Source organism: Heteronotia binoei, chromosome 4, assembly GCF_032191835.1.
Source record: "Heteronotia binoei isolate CCM8104 ecotype False Entrance Well chromosome 4, APGP_CSIRO_Hbin_v1, whole genome shotgun sequence".
Taxonomy (NCBI): Eukaryota; Metazoa; Chordata; class Lepidosauria; order Squamata; family Gekkonidae; genus Heteronotia; species Heteronotia binoei.
This window is the reverse complement of record NC_083226.1, coordinates 28144814-28158247: the sequence shown is the minus strand read 5'-3', so window position 1 is coordinate 28158247 and position 13434 is coordinate 28144814. Positions and strand designations below refer to the sequence as shown.

Here is a 13434-nt window from a genome sequence, read left to right as displayed (position 1 = left end):
TTGAATAACATTGGTGAGAGAACTGCCCCTGGGGCACTCCACAGTCCAGTGTGCGCCTCCAGGACCGCTCGCCCCCAATAGCCACCCTTTGTCCCCGATCCTCGAGGAAGGAGGAGAGCCACTGTAAGGCAGACCCCCTCACCCCTATGTCGGCGAGGCGGCAGGTCAGTAGCCGATGGTCGACCGTGTCGAACGCGGCCGACAGATCTAACAGCATCAGCACCGCCACACTGCCCCGATCCAGGTGCCGTTGGAGATCATCTACCAGGGCGACCAGTACTGTCTCCGTCCCATAGCCCGGGAGAAAGCCGGACTGGCAAGGGTCTAGGATGGAAGCGTCATCTAGAAAGCTCTGCAATTGCAACGCCACTGCCCTCTCTATTATTTTGCCTAAAAATGGTAAATTGGAGACCGGTCGGTAGTTTGCCAATTCGGCCGGGTCTGCTGTACTTTTTTTCAAGAGGGGTCGGACCAAAGCCTCTTTCAGAGATGATGGAAAACGCCCCTCTGAGAGGGATCTATTTATGATGTCCCGTAAAGGACAATCTAGCTCCCTCAGGCAGGATTTAATTAGCCAGGAGGGGCATGGGTCCAAATCACAAGGTGTAGGGCGCGCAGAGGAGAGGATTCCATCAACTGCATGGAATGATCTGATTCTGCCATCTGCTCTATTTGGGGCTATGGATTTTGTAGAACTGAAGAATAGCAAAGAGTCCAGTAGCACCTTTAAGACTAACAAATTTTATTGTAGCATAAGCTTTCAAGAAACACAGCTCTCTTCATCAGATGCATCTGGACTCTTTACTATTTGCAGCAACAGACTACAAACACGGCTAACTCCTCTGGATCTATGTAGAATTGAAGGGCAGTAATTCATAGTGGTTTGATGGGGATGGATAAGGTTCATGTTCAAGTCCACACTTGCCATGGAAGTTCACTGGTGACCTGGAGCCAGTTGTTTTCTCTCAGGCCAACCTATCTTGCAGGATTGTTGTTGTGGGGATAAAATGGAGATGAGGAAAATCATGTATTCCACTTTGAGGATAAAAATGCATCAGATAAAATAATATACATAATTGTAGCTGACACAGAACAGAGCATCTGGCAAAACAAAGTAGAAACAGAAAATAATTCCTGATTTTGGCTGAGAGCAACCACAGAATGGGAGTCATAGTAAATGGTCATTTTGTATCACAAAAACAGTGTGATAAAAAATGCTAGAACCATCAACTGCTCCCAAAGGATTAGCTTAAGGGCAAGAAATGTGATGTTTAAAAAAGCTTTGGTGGTTCAATTACTTAGGGAACACAATTACTTAAAACAAAGAAACTGATTCTTTTTTTAAAAAAAATGACAAAAATTCAAAATTATTTCTCTGCTAGAGGCCTCTCATAACAACCTTTCCATCCATAAATCTGAAAGTCTCTAAGGCACAATATTTCTGTGCTAGAGAGGTGACAATTAATTGGTATTTTACTTACCTCATCCACATAGATTATGCAGGAGAATTCTAATCACCATGTGCTACACACATATAAGGTCAGGTTGGGCCAGATTTTGACAGCGGCATAAAATGGATGCTGCTTATACTTTTTTAAAGTGGTGAGTAGCAGTACTACCCTGGAATCTGCTGCATTCGGAGCATGAAAAGAGACTTCCGGAACCAAGGGGGTTCTGCCTTACTATAGAAGTGGATACTACTGGAACATGATGCCCAATACATTGCAAAGTAAAAAAATAACAAATAATTTTCAGGAGTTTGAAAAATGCTTCCCTTATTGTGTTATACTGACATGGTGCCAAGCAAGACTTAGATTTAAAAAAAAAAAAAAGCCTAAATGAAACAGGCTGGAGACTAAAGAAAGGAGTATCTAGAACAGGGGTGTCAAACATCTGGCCTGGGGGCCGAATCAGGCTCTTGGGCTCCTATCAACTGGCTATCATCTGCTTCCTTCTCCCTCTCTCTTGCTTCCTTCTGTGTCACAGCTTGCTTTGCAAGGCTTGCTCAATCACAGAGGAGCTACAGAGCAAAACCTCTATTTTCTCCATTCGTTGAGGCGCCTCCCCCTCCTGGTCCCTTGGGGAGGAAGGGAAAGAACCAGAGCTTCCTTTGCCCAGTTCCCTGGATCCCATGGGAGAGATACAAAGAAAGACCAATGAGCACTAATATTTTAAGCATGGTTTAAGTTGGGTTTTTTTTTAAAATCTTTAATTGTGTTTGTCTGTGTCCTTTATAAAATTCATATCCCTACTATCAATCTTAAATAGGTATTCATATGGCCTGGTCCAACATGGCCTGGCCGGACAAGGTCTCATTTATATCAGATCTGGCCCTCATAACAAATGAGTTCGACACCTCTGATCTAGAACAACAGTTCTTGGCTTAGATGTATAAGCGTTAAGCTGGCTTCTTTAATAGCATCACAAATTAGAACAAATATGTGGTGAGGATGTTTACAGGGTATGACACGGAGAAATATATCCAGAGTTCCCTTGAACTGCTTACTTCTCCACTACTTCTCCCAACTAGGGTTCCCAACCACCAGGTGGTGGCTGGCGATCTCCTGAAATCATATCTGATCTCCAGGCAACAGAGATCAGTTCACCTAGAGAACAGTGCTGGGAGTTCCAGCTCCCCAGGCAAGACACACACGCTGCCCCGCAGCCCCTGCTCAGCCCCTTCCGGGTCCAGAGAGGGTGGAGCAGGGCACATAGTGCATTTCCTTGCATCAGAGGCATTTGAAGCAGCTCCGAATGCCTCTAAATGAGGGGACTGGGCAGGTGCGCGGTGTGTTTACTTGCCTCAAAGCTGCTCCAAACACCTCTGAGATTAGCAGGGATGATGCAAGTGTAGTGGAGGAGGGGGCACCTGCCCCTGCCCCCACCCTGCGGCCAGGTGGCACCCTAGGCATCTGCCTACTCCCTTACGCTGGTCCTGCTGGAGAAAATGGCCACTCTGGAAGGTGGACTTTGGAAGAAAATGGCCACTTTAGAAGGTGTCACTTTGATGATTTTATGAGGCTTCATTTGGGGCCCTAAAAGGTTTTTGTAATAAACACATGTACTTTTGTCTTTAACTATTGCTGTTCTTAACTTTTGACCCCTTACTAGTCCTCTAAATTTCCTTTAGAGCCACTGACTACCAGCTACAGGAGGCTTTTCTCACTGTACTGGATTCCTCGTCTGATGAAGTGTGCTTAGAGAGTACACGAAAGCTTACGTTCTGAATAAAACTAAGTTGGTCTTAAAGGCGCAACTTGAAGCTTACAATATCGTTACTATTCGCAAGGAAGTATCAAAAACTATACAACAGGACTTCCTGGAAGTGACCACAAGTGCCTCAAACATATGGAAAATGCTCTGTTGTTTTCTTGTGCTTTGTACTGCATTTTGCACCAGTGCCTTAAATGCTATATCTAAGGTTAAAACAAGGGAAGACCGGGAGGGAGGAATGCTGCAGAGCATTTGTAGTTTGTTTCTTACCTAGTGCTTAATCTCAGTGCTATAGCGCAGTTTCCCTGCCACTCTTAGATTGTAGGCTGAAAGCATGCAAGCAGCCAACCTCGACATGGCAGCTGGAGATCTCCTATCACAACTGATCTCCAAGTGACAAAGATCATTTCACCTGGGAAAACTGTTGCTTGGGAAGGTGGACTCTATAGCATTACACCCTATTGCAGGGGTGGCCAACAGTAGCTTTCCAGATGTTTTTTGCCTACAACTCCCAGCAGCCCCAGCCATTGACCATGCTGGCTGGGGCTGATGGGAGGTGTAGGCAATAAACATCTGGAGAGCTACCGTTGGCCACCCCTGCCATATTGAAGTCCCTCCCATCCTCAAACCCCACCTTCCTCAGGCTCCATCGCCAAAATCTCCATCCCCAAAATTTCCTGGAGCTAGCAACCCTACTTCCACAGGAGATCTCATAAAGCAAGAATGAAGAATGAAGGTAGCATACATGCAAATCCTTGAAGTATGTGGGAGAGAAGGAGAGGAAAAAAAATTACTACATACACTGAGTTTCTCCTGGGTATGCAGCAAGCTCCCACTGGCTTGTGAGTGACTCCATTTTGTTGTAAAAGTTAATGGCATATGGCTACCCATTTTGACATCAGAAGGAACACGAGGGGGGCGTGCAAGGATTCATGGAGAGAGGAAATCATATTCTCTCACCCTGCCAGCTCATGCTTCTTCTTCCCCATCCAGTTCTGCTTTCATTCGCTCCTCTGGCTCCTATCCTCCTTTAACACCACCACCCTTGGCCCTGATTCATCCCCCCCCCCTCCCGCCCTCACCACCACCTCCTCCTCCTCTTCCTTTTTGTTGTGGTGGCCATTTCCACACTATCAGGCACCATTTTAGGTTTCTAAGGCTACCCACTATGCTGCCTAAATTCTAGGGAGTCTTTTTGCAATGTCCGAGCATACACAGACATCACACCTCATGTTTTTGTTTTTTGGAGGGGGGATTACTTTCATATTATTTTATTTTTCACAAAACCATTTTTTTCTGGAAACACTGAGTTTGGGGTTGGTTTTTTTTCAGAACCCTAAACTGTTCTCAACCGTAAACTGGCCCTTATGCTAATTTTTATCAATACAGGAGCCAGTCATATTCCCTTCCCCCTGTTTTTACTACATTTACTACATTGACATTTGGTTAGATGATTTGTCATTTGCACAGATATCTGTTTCTTTAGGTGCACAGCTGATATATGGATGTGTATTTCCTACCTTACCCGAATTTCCTAGTTACAGCTGCAGTCCCATGGTTTCTTTCTAGCCTTTTGAATTATGAAACTCCATGTATAAGAGGCGGGAAATTTACCTAGCAATCCAGGATTGGGAAATCTCCAAGAATCGTTGTATGTTGAATACTGCGGGTGGCTGTATGGACTTCCAGAAAATTCACTCCCTGAATTGAAGAGAAAAGAAAGACACAACATTATTTAGATAAACAGATTTTTTTTTAAAAAAAAAAGGTTACATTCTAGCAGATGCCTTGATATATTTGCAAAGAAAAAAAAGCAATGTACGGTTTAAAGCAAACTATGGATTTATTCATACATCCTAATTTGTCTTTCTTCAAGTTGCAACAAGAACTACAGAAAGGAAATCATTTTAAAATCTACGTATGTTCCAATAACTTTGAGGACCATTTTGACAGAGTTAGATTTTCTGTACTTTTTCTTTCATTTTCTACACTGAATTTCAACAAACAGATTGCATTGAAAATTGCTTCCATGCATTTTATAAGCAAGCAATAAACAAATTAGTATTGAAATTATTTGTAGTTTGATTTCATAACATTTTAAAGAGGATCAGCCAGGGTGGTCATGTTTGGGGGTGGCCCCCAAGTTCAGGCAGCCCACGGTGCTGCCCCCATAGGCAAATAATCAAACTCTCCCCTCATATCTGAGGAATAGATTTATAGTTCAAAATATGTTGGTCTTTTAAAAATAGCAGTGATTTTCTACCTCATTTCTGGCACTGGACTGGTGCTGGTCTTTTAGAGTAACTTATCAGAAAACATTAAGATCTTATTGTTTATATTTTATGCTGGGCTTTCATTGTGCTTTGCCTCAAGTGGCATGCAATCTTAAATTTGACAACAAGAAGGGAAGAGGATAGAATGAGCATAAAAAGGAAAAGAACAATATGCTATCATATCAATTACAAGTTTAGCATGATGCAGAGTGGTGAGTAAAAGGTTATGCCAAAAGCTTTACAGTAAAAGTTTGTTTTGAGGAGAGATTTGAAGGAAATGAGAGAGGTGGCACCATGCAGACCTTCTGGAAGGCAATTACAGCCATGGTCAAGTCAAATAAATTCATGATGTTCCTTTGGAGAGGGTGTAAAATTAAATTGACAGAAAACAGTGTAAGTATAGAAGTAACACTTCCAATAATGGCAGATAAATCTTGTGTTTTAAAGAGCTGTTCTCATAGTTATCTCCCCATGGCACCTTCTCCACATAATCCCACCACATCTACATGATCACTGTCACACAGCAGATGGGCACAGGTGTCTCCTCAATTATGGTAGCCAGAAAAAATATTTCAGTAGCCTAATCTCTCTCTTTAATTTTTATCCTGCCCTTCCTCTAAGGAGCTCAGGGTGGCAGGCATGATTCTCCTTTTTCTCCCTTTCATCCTTACACATGCAAAAAAATTATGAGGTAGGCTGGACTGAAAAGGGAGTGAATGGGCAAAGGTCACCCAGTGAAATTCTCGACTGAGGAGAAATTTTAATCTGCTCGTCCTCAGCCTGGTTCTCTGATATGGTGCTTGGTCTATACTCACAGAAATAACACATAGGAAGTACAATAAATCTAAAAGTGCACAAATATGTGTTGTTATACTGATATTCATTACATATGATGGTGGATGTGGCCAATGGAGAGTGTTTCCATCTCAAAACATTTCAATAATACAATCCTAAAGAGACTTCCTGGGAGAAAACCCCATTGAGCTGAATTCTGACTAGACCAGATTTACTGTAAGTCACTACTGGCCCACCTATTATTTATATCCCTCTCATGAAGGAAGGAATAATTAAAATATCTAGATCTGATATATGATTCTGGGTATGGGTACATGGTGGTGTTTCCCAGCAGCCTTCAATTTCTTATAGCCTTAAAATGGATAGCATCCACTGAACTCGGTGATGTACTCCCCCCCCCCACACACACACACCTTTTTTTGTTTGTTTTATTTCAGTGTCGTTTTTGTTCATTCGTTAGACATTTATTCATTTTCTCATGGGTGTATCCCATTTCAGTGGGATATGTGTGCAGTTAGAATATAGCTTCTTTGTTTTTCCCTTTAGTTGGGATGAAACCTTCAAGTACTACTGCCCTCAGGGCAGGGACCATCCCTGTCAAATTTCATGCAAACAGGAGAAAGGACACCAGTTTTATATGCCATTAAACTCTCACTTGCACAGCTGACAGAGGCAGACATATGGCAACCCAGAAAGGAAGGCAGCATTACAGAGGATGCTGACGGAGGCATTTGGCACCCTGAGAAAGCCATGAGCTTAATCATGATAGGTAGACTGCTGCCAGCAGGACTTAGGCACAGCTATCATCATTATTACTCTTGACTGATCTTGTCAGATTTCAGAAGCTAAGCAAGGTCTGCCCTGGCTGGTATTTGGATGGGAGATCTCCCAGGAATACCTGGGTTGTGACACAGAAGCAGGCAATGGCACACCATCTCTGATTGTCTCTTGCCTTGAAAACACTACGGGGTCATGATAAATCAGCAGTGATTTGATGGCACTTTCTACCACTAAGAGTGGAAGTCCGCAAAGAAATGTCAAAAGGAAATAACAGCATGAGATTGCTAAATGTGAGTTAATTCATAAATTCAGAACAATGGACCTCGCTCAGGACTGAATAGAGATGTAGGATTTTTGTCTCATTACAGGTGCTAATTTTCTGCCCCCAAGCATTTCCCTTCTGCTCTAATCAAGTTGATAACAGTATACATTGTACCACTACATTCTTTATAAGCATTCTTTACAACAACACCTTCTGACTAGGATAAAAGGACTCATATCTCCACTTCTATTCTTCTATGTCTGACAAAGGAAGCATTGGCTCTCAGTAAGTATACGTGTTTGGCGTAAAATGGACACTGGCACTGGAGAGCCAGTCCTTAGAGTTGCCAGCCCCACCCCCCCCCCACCAGTGGAGGCAGGGATCCCTCACTGACAGGCCCCACCTCTCTGTCGCCAATCAGTTGGTCAGCAGGGGGGAACTTACCCCCAAAAAGAGGGAGATCCACCTGATGTGCAGCAACATGGCCCAGCCCAGAAGTGACATCATTATATCCAGGACATCAGGGCAGTGCTTTGGTATTTGTGGAAAACCTCTATGATAGAAGCCAAATTTACCACAGAGTTTTTGTCAAAATACAAGAGTGTTGCCCCAACATCCCAGACATGATGATGCCACTTCCAGGTTATGTGGGCAATGACAGACACATTGCTGTACATTGGTTGGGCCTCCCTGCTGCTCCCAGTAAGTCCCCCCTCCTCCACTGGTAGCCAAGAGGGACCTGTCAACCCTACCAGCACATGGTAGAAATCACTGTAGTTTGTGCACTGTAATGGATGACACACAGAGAGACAAACTGGCTATTAATACATAGAAACTCAGTCTTTAGAATACAGTTTGATTTCCATCTAGTGTAAAAATAGTTCAACGTTTCTGTGGTCTCCAAATTATCATGGTAACAGAAAAGTCAGTTTGAAAGGGAGCAAAAGCTTACATGTCAACAAAATAACATCATTTTGATCTACTAGTTTTTAAAATACTAGTGTATCAAATCTAGAGCTGTTCCATGATTTAAAATGCCCTTCCAAAGCAGCAATTATTTCTGTATTGGGAAATTCTGGGGAACTTACAGCTTTGGAGGGCCACTTTAAATCGTAGATTTCAAGTATGGGAAAGAAACACCTTATTTCGTGACTCTCCCTAGATCTTCAAAATAGCCACAATTATTTTTTGGGGATAGTTCAAGATGGGAAGCCGTGTTAGTCTGCCCATAGCAGTAGAAATGAGTAAGAGTCCAGTAGCATCTTAAAGACTTTGTGGCAGGGCACGAGCTTTCATGAGTCACTGCTTATTTCTTCAGAAGTGAGAAGTTCTGAAGAAGTTCTGAAGAAATGAACAGTGACTCACGAAAGCTCTGCCACAAATTTTGTTATTCTTGGTTTTAGGTGTCTTAGGTGCTACTGGACTCTTAGGCTGGGTACAGACAGGCAGCTTCATGCGCACTGGAGGTGTCTCAAATTGTGCCACCCCAAATTGGAGCAGCCAAATCCCAATCAAATGCTCCTACACGATGTGCCCATATATCACGTGGGGGCGCTTTGGCTTGTTCTGCCTTTACATACATGCACTCATGTGCTCTGTGGCAGTGATTTAAAAAAAAAAACAGTGAGCACCTAGAGTGGATTGGTGGGTTCACACCACCAATCCAACTCACTTGCACACTCCCACGTTCAGACACCCAGAAAGATGGATGGAATGCAGCAGAAGAATTTGCTGCATCCATCTCTTTTGTCTTCCATCTAACCTCCTCTAACATCCTTGAACTCTAAAACAGACAGAGATACACCAGAATAATGAAGATAAACCAACAGTAATAAATATTGACTTTTTAAAATCTTTTTTTGTTTTCCTTTATTCTTTTCCCCTTTTGTGCTAGTTCTAGTGTATGTACTCTGTCTTGAGTCTGCAAAACAGAGGTTACACAAAAGATCTACAATTAGGATCTTTTATATTTAACACCCCCGTCCCCAAAAGAAAAACTAAGGACATGGAGGGCGATGCTTCTCTCATTGACCCCACCCCATCATCTTGTATTCAATGGTAGACTGCCTCTGAGAGTTTTCATTCATCATCTAATCTCTTTTTAAAGTTGTCTAAATTAGTTATCATCATATACTACAGCAGTGTCTTTCCACAAGTGAATTATGTGTTTTGTAAAGAAGTCTACTAAGTCTACTGCTGACTGGCTTCACCTCTAAGTTTTAATTTTAAGAGAGAGGGGGGGGATTCTTTCTCCACTCGGCATAATTCACAGGAAAAGACACAAGAAAGCAACCCTGATTTTTGACATAGATTGTTGCAATGTTCGCATAGTGACGCTTCCAGCCAAGTGAACTTCCTGCATGAAAGCTGAATTGGTACAGCCCCATGAGAAAACCAAACAACTGCAGGAAGAAAAAATTGCTCCTGCTTCATGTATTTAAACTGGTGGCAGATTTTCCTGTTAGCCATATGCATTATATTGGAATTGTGTTTCTGTGTTTCCCATGTAAGCCAGGCCAATTCTACCACGAAAAAAAGTTTGGGTTCAAAGCTGCTGATATGGTTAAAAACCACAACCATACTGCGAACACCATGCATAAAACATCAGTTTATTTATTTTTAAATAGGGAGGCTTGAATGACAGTGAGCTTCTAAAGAAAACTGTGGCATGTCCCCAGATAGTACCAAATTTATAACTCAACTTCAGTCTTAGAAATGGTTCAGTTAGCAAAAACCATAGATCTGACTTCATTCCCTTACAACAGAGCCTGCCTGCTCAACCCAAACTCTATTTCTTTTCCCTTGAGCTTCCACATTGCTAGTGGTTCCTGCCTCATCTGAGACCACAAGTGACTCCCTTAGACCCCTTAACACAAACTCTGTCCTATTGGCAGGTCTTTGGTAGCAAGGCCCAGGGGACAGTCAAGATATGTAGTAACTGTACGGATGAGTGATACGCTTCTCTTCATCCCCCGAGTCTTCAGGGAAGAGTGATTCCTTGTGGTGTTTAGTATGTAAGAATTGTTTGGCATACAGAAACATTTCATGGGACTTCTACCTTGACTACACAACCTCTCAGATTTCTACAGTGTTTCCTGTTATTACTATTGTATATTTTGAATAGATTATAGCTTTTAGCATGTGTGTGTCTGTGTGCGTGTATATATAGGGGGTACTATTAAAGAGGAACCTCGTGGCAGTTTGCAATTCAAGCTCTGCTCATGACCTGAGTTCAATCTCGGCAGAAGCAGGGTTCAGGTAGCTGGCTCAAGGTTGACTCAACCTTTCATCCTTCTGAGGTTGGTAAAATGAGTACCCAGCTTGCTGGGGGTAAAGTGTAGATGACTGAGGAAGGCAATGGCAAACCAGCCCGTTAAAAAAGTCTGCTGTAAAAACGTGGTGATGCAACATCACCCCAGAGTCAGAAACGACTGGTGCTTGCACAGGGGACTACCTTTACCTTTACTATAAAACTCTAATTCCATATGTCATGAATAGCCAGCTGTCACATTCCTTAGGGGCTCAGCTCTCCACACAATGGCCCATGGATAGCTATGGCCCTTTCTCAGCAAGTATTGACCTGGCCATAGTGATCCATGCATCCAGGTTACTGTAGTACACTCCACACATGGATGCCATTGAAGATTGTCCAGAACATTCAGACCCACCACAATGTTGAGCCAGGTTGTCATCAGGAGCAGGACACATGCATATCACACTAGAGGTGAAAGATCTGCACTGGCTGCCCATTTGTTTTCAGGCACAATTCAAATAGGGTTGCCAAGTCCAATTCAAGAAATATCTGTGGACTTTGGGGGTGGAGCCAGAAGACTTTGGGGTGGAGCCAGGAGACATTAGGGGTGGAGCCAAGATCAAGGCTGTGACAAGCATCATTGAACTCCAAAGGGAGTTCTGGCCATCACATTTAAAGGGACGGCACACCTTTTCAATGCCTTCCTTCCACAGGAAATAATGAAGGATAGGGGCACCTTTTGGGGGGGCTCATAGAATTGGACCCCCTGGTCCAATCTTTTTGAAAATTGGGGGGGGGGGTATTTTGGGGAGAGGTACTAGATGCTATACTGAAAATTTGGTGCCTCTACCCCAAAAAACAGCCCCCCCCCCAGAGCCCCAGATACTCGCAGATCAATTCTCCATAATTTTCTATGGGAATAAATCTCCATAGGGAATAACAGAGTTCCCAGCAGGCATTTCCCTCCCCTCCCCCCGCTTTCTGATGACCCTGAAGTGGGGGGAGGGTCTCCAAACTGGGGGATCCCCTGCCCCCACCTGGGGATTGGCAACCCTAAATTCAAAATACTTGTTCTTACAGTTAAGGTTTTAAATAGCTTGGGGACAAGGTAATCAAAGGCTTGCTTCCACCCTGCCAGTTATGATCTGCTTAAAAAGCACTGTTCTCTGTGCCCTCACCTGTACAGGTGAGGCAGATGGCAAGGCAACCAGGGGCAGGGCTTTTTAGAGGTGGCATCTTCCTTGTGAAATACACTTCCCCCCGGGCTCAACTAATGCTTACCTTGTTCTCTTTTAGACACCTAAACATTTCCTTTTGAATAAATGGACAATATTTTAAAATTATTGTTACAGTCTGTTTCTGATTTGAGTACTATTTTAGAAGACTTATTACAAGACTGCTAAATGTTTGCTAATTTTAATTACTTTTTATGCTCTTCCGTGTTTCTACCATATTTTATTTTGTTAGCTGCCTCAAGTTGTTCCTTGTAAAGTCCAACAGTGGCTGCACAGTTAGAGAATCAGACAAAAATCAACTGTGCCAGCAAGAACAAAAACCAAGTCTTTAGGAAATTGTACAAATTTATATCAGAAGTTCTCAATTCATGCGATAAAAATCCATTACAAAGGAAAAAATCCATTCTGATATGTCGACTCCTGAAGAAATTCACAACTCCCAATTGGTCAAGAAACCTCTTTCTTCCTTACAACACACAATGAGTCCAACCTACAACATCAGCTTCTAAGGTAAAAGTCACCTCACATGATCGCTAGCTTGAACCATGTTCCACTACAGATAGCTTTTTCGAAAGCTGCAAGACAAACCTTAACGCATCATTCTATCACACTCTTATCAATGCCCATTCTTAACTTCTTAAAGATGGAACAGATTTTTTTTTTCTGACTAAAAATAGACAGACAGACCTCCCTCATAAGCAGCCAGGCTGCATAATAAAGTTGCCATCTAGCTGTAGCTGTTTCATTCATTTGATTTCATCCATTTACTTCATTTACACCATGCCTTTCTCCCTAGTGGGGATCTGAAGTGGTTTAGGCTGCTCTTCTCTCCTCCATTATATCCTCACAACAACCCTGTGAGGTAGGTTAAACTGAGAGTGTATGTATGACTGGTTCATGGTGGAGTAGAGATTAAAACCCTGGTCTCCCATATCCTATTCTGACCCCTAATTAGATCTGTGTCTGACACAATACTGCACCATACTGGATGTTATCTTTAATGAAATGTTACCAATAAAATCATGATGGGGTATCTGGGCTGGGGATAGCCACACATGCTGTACAATCTAAGTAGGCCTCAACAACTTGAAAGTATTTTTCCCCATTTCCCTAAGAGTGAACCTGTCAGCAAACTTCTTTTACACTAGAGTATGATTTGTTAGTAATGCTAACAGCCAGATGATAGTGTTTCAGGGACTGGATCTAGACTAGGAATGGACACAAAACATTAAGATGGTGGTTCATTTTGTGGTTTGTTTTTGAGTTTAAAACAATTTTATTCCAGTAACATATGGTAACAATCAATTCTTGTATTAAAGATTTCAGGTTTTCACGGCTGGTAGCATCATTAGGGTTTGTAGAAACCATCTTCCTTATCTTCACACCCCTTCCAGCCCTCCCAGCAATTAACACAGAACAATGGTCACATTCAACAGCCAGTTTCCTTATCACTACCCTTCCAGGAAGCCCCACCAAACAATGGGCACATCCACAAACCTATTGCCCTTTCATCACACCCCCTCCAGCCGAGAAATAGCAGCTCTCCAGCAGCCCTGGCCTCACTCAATGCACAGCAGCCAAGGTCAGAGCGCCTGCTCCAGCTGCAACGCCACTGAGGATGTT

General features: G+C 42.9%; 1 protein-coding gene across 2 annotated transcripts in view; it reads right to left on the bottom strand.

The window, feature by feature from the left end:
• Window positions 1-13434, bottom strand: part of PAX5 (paired box 5) — a 298952-nt gene that overhangs the window by 18997 nt on the left and 266521 nt on the right. For both annotated transcript variants that reach the window (XM_060237028.1, XM_060237029.1), the window contains one exon: window positions 4828-4914. In XM_060237028.1, coding sequence (XP_060093011.1) covers window positions 4828-4914 — 87 coding nt within the window. The remainder of the gene's footprint in view (window positions 1-4827; window positions 4915-13434) is intronic.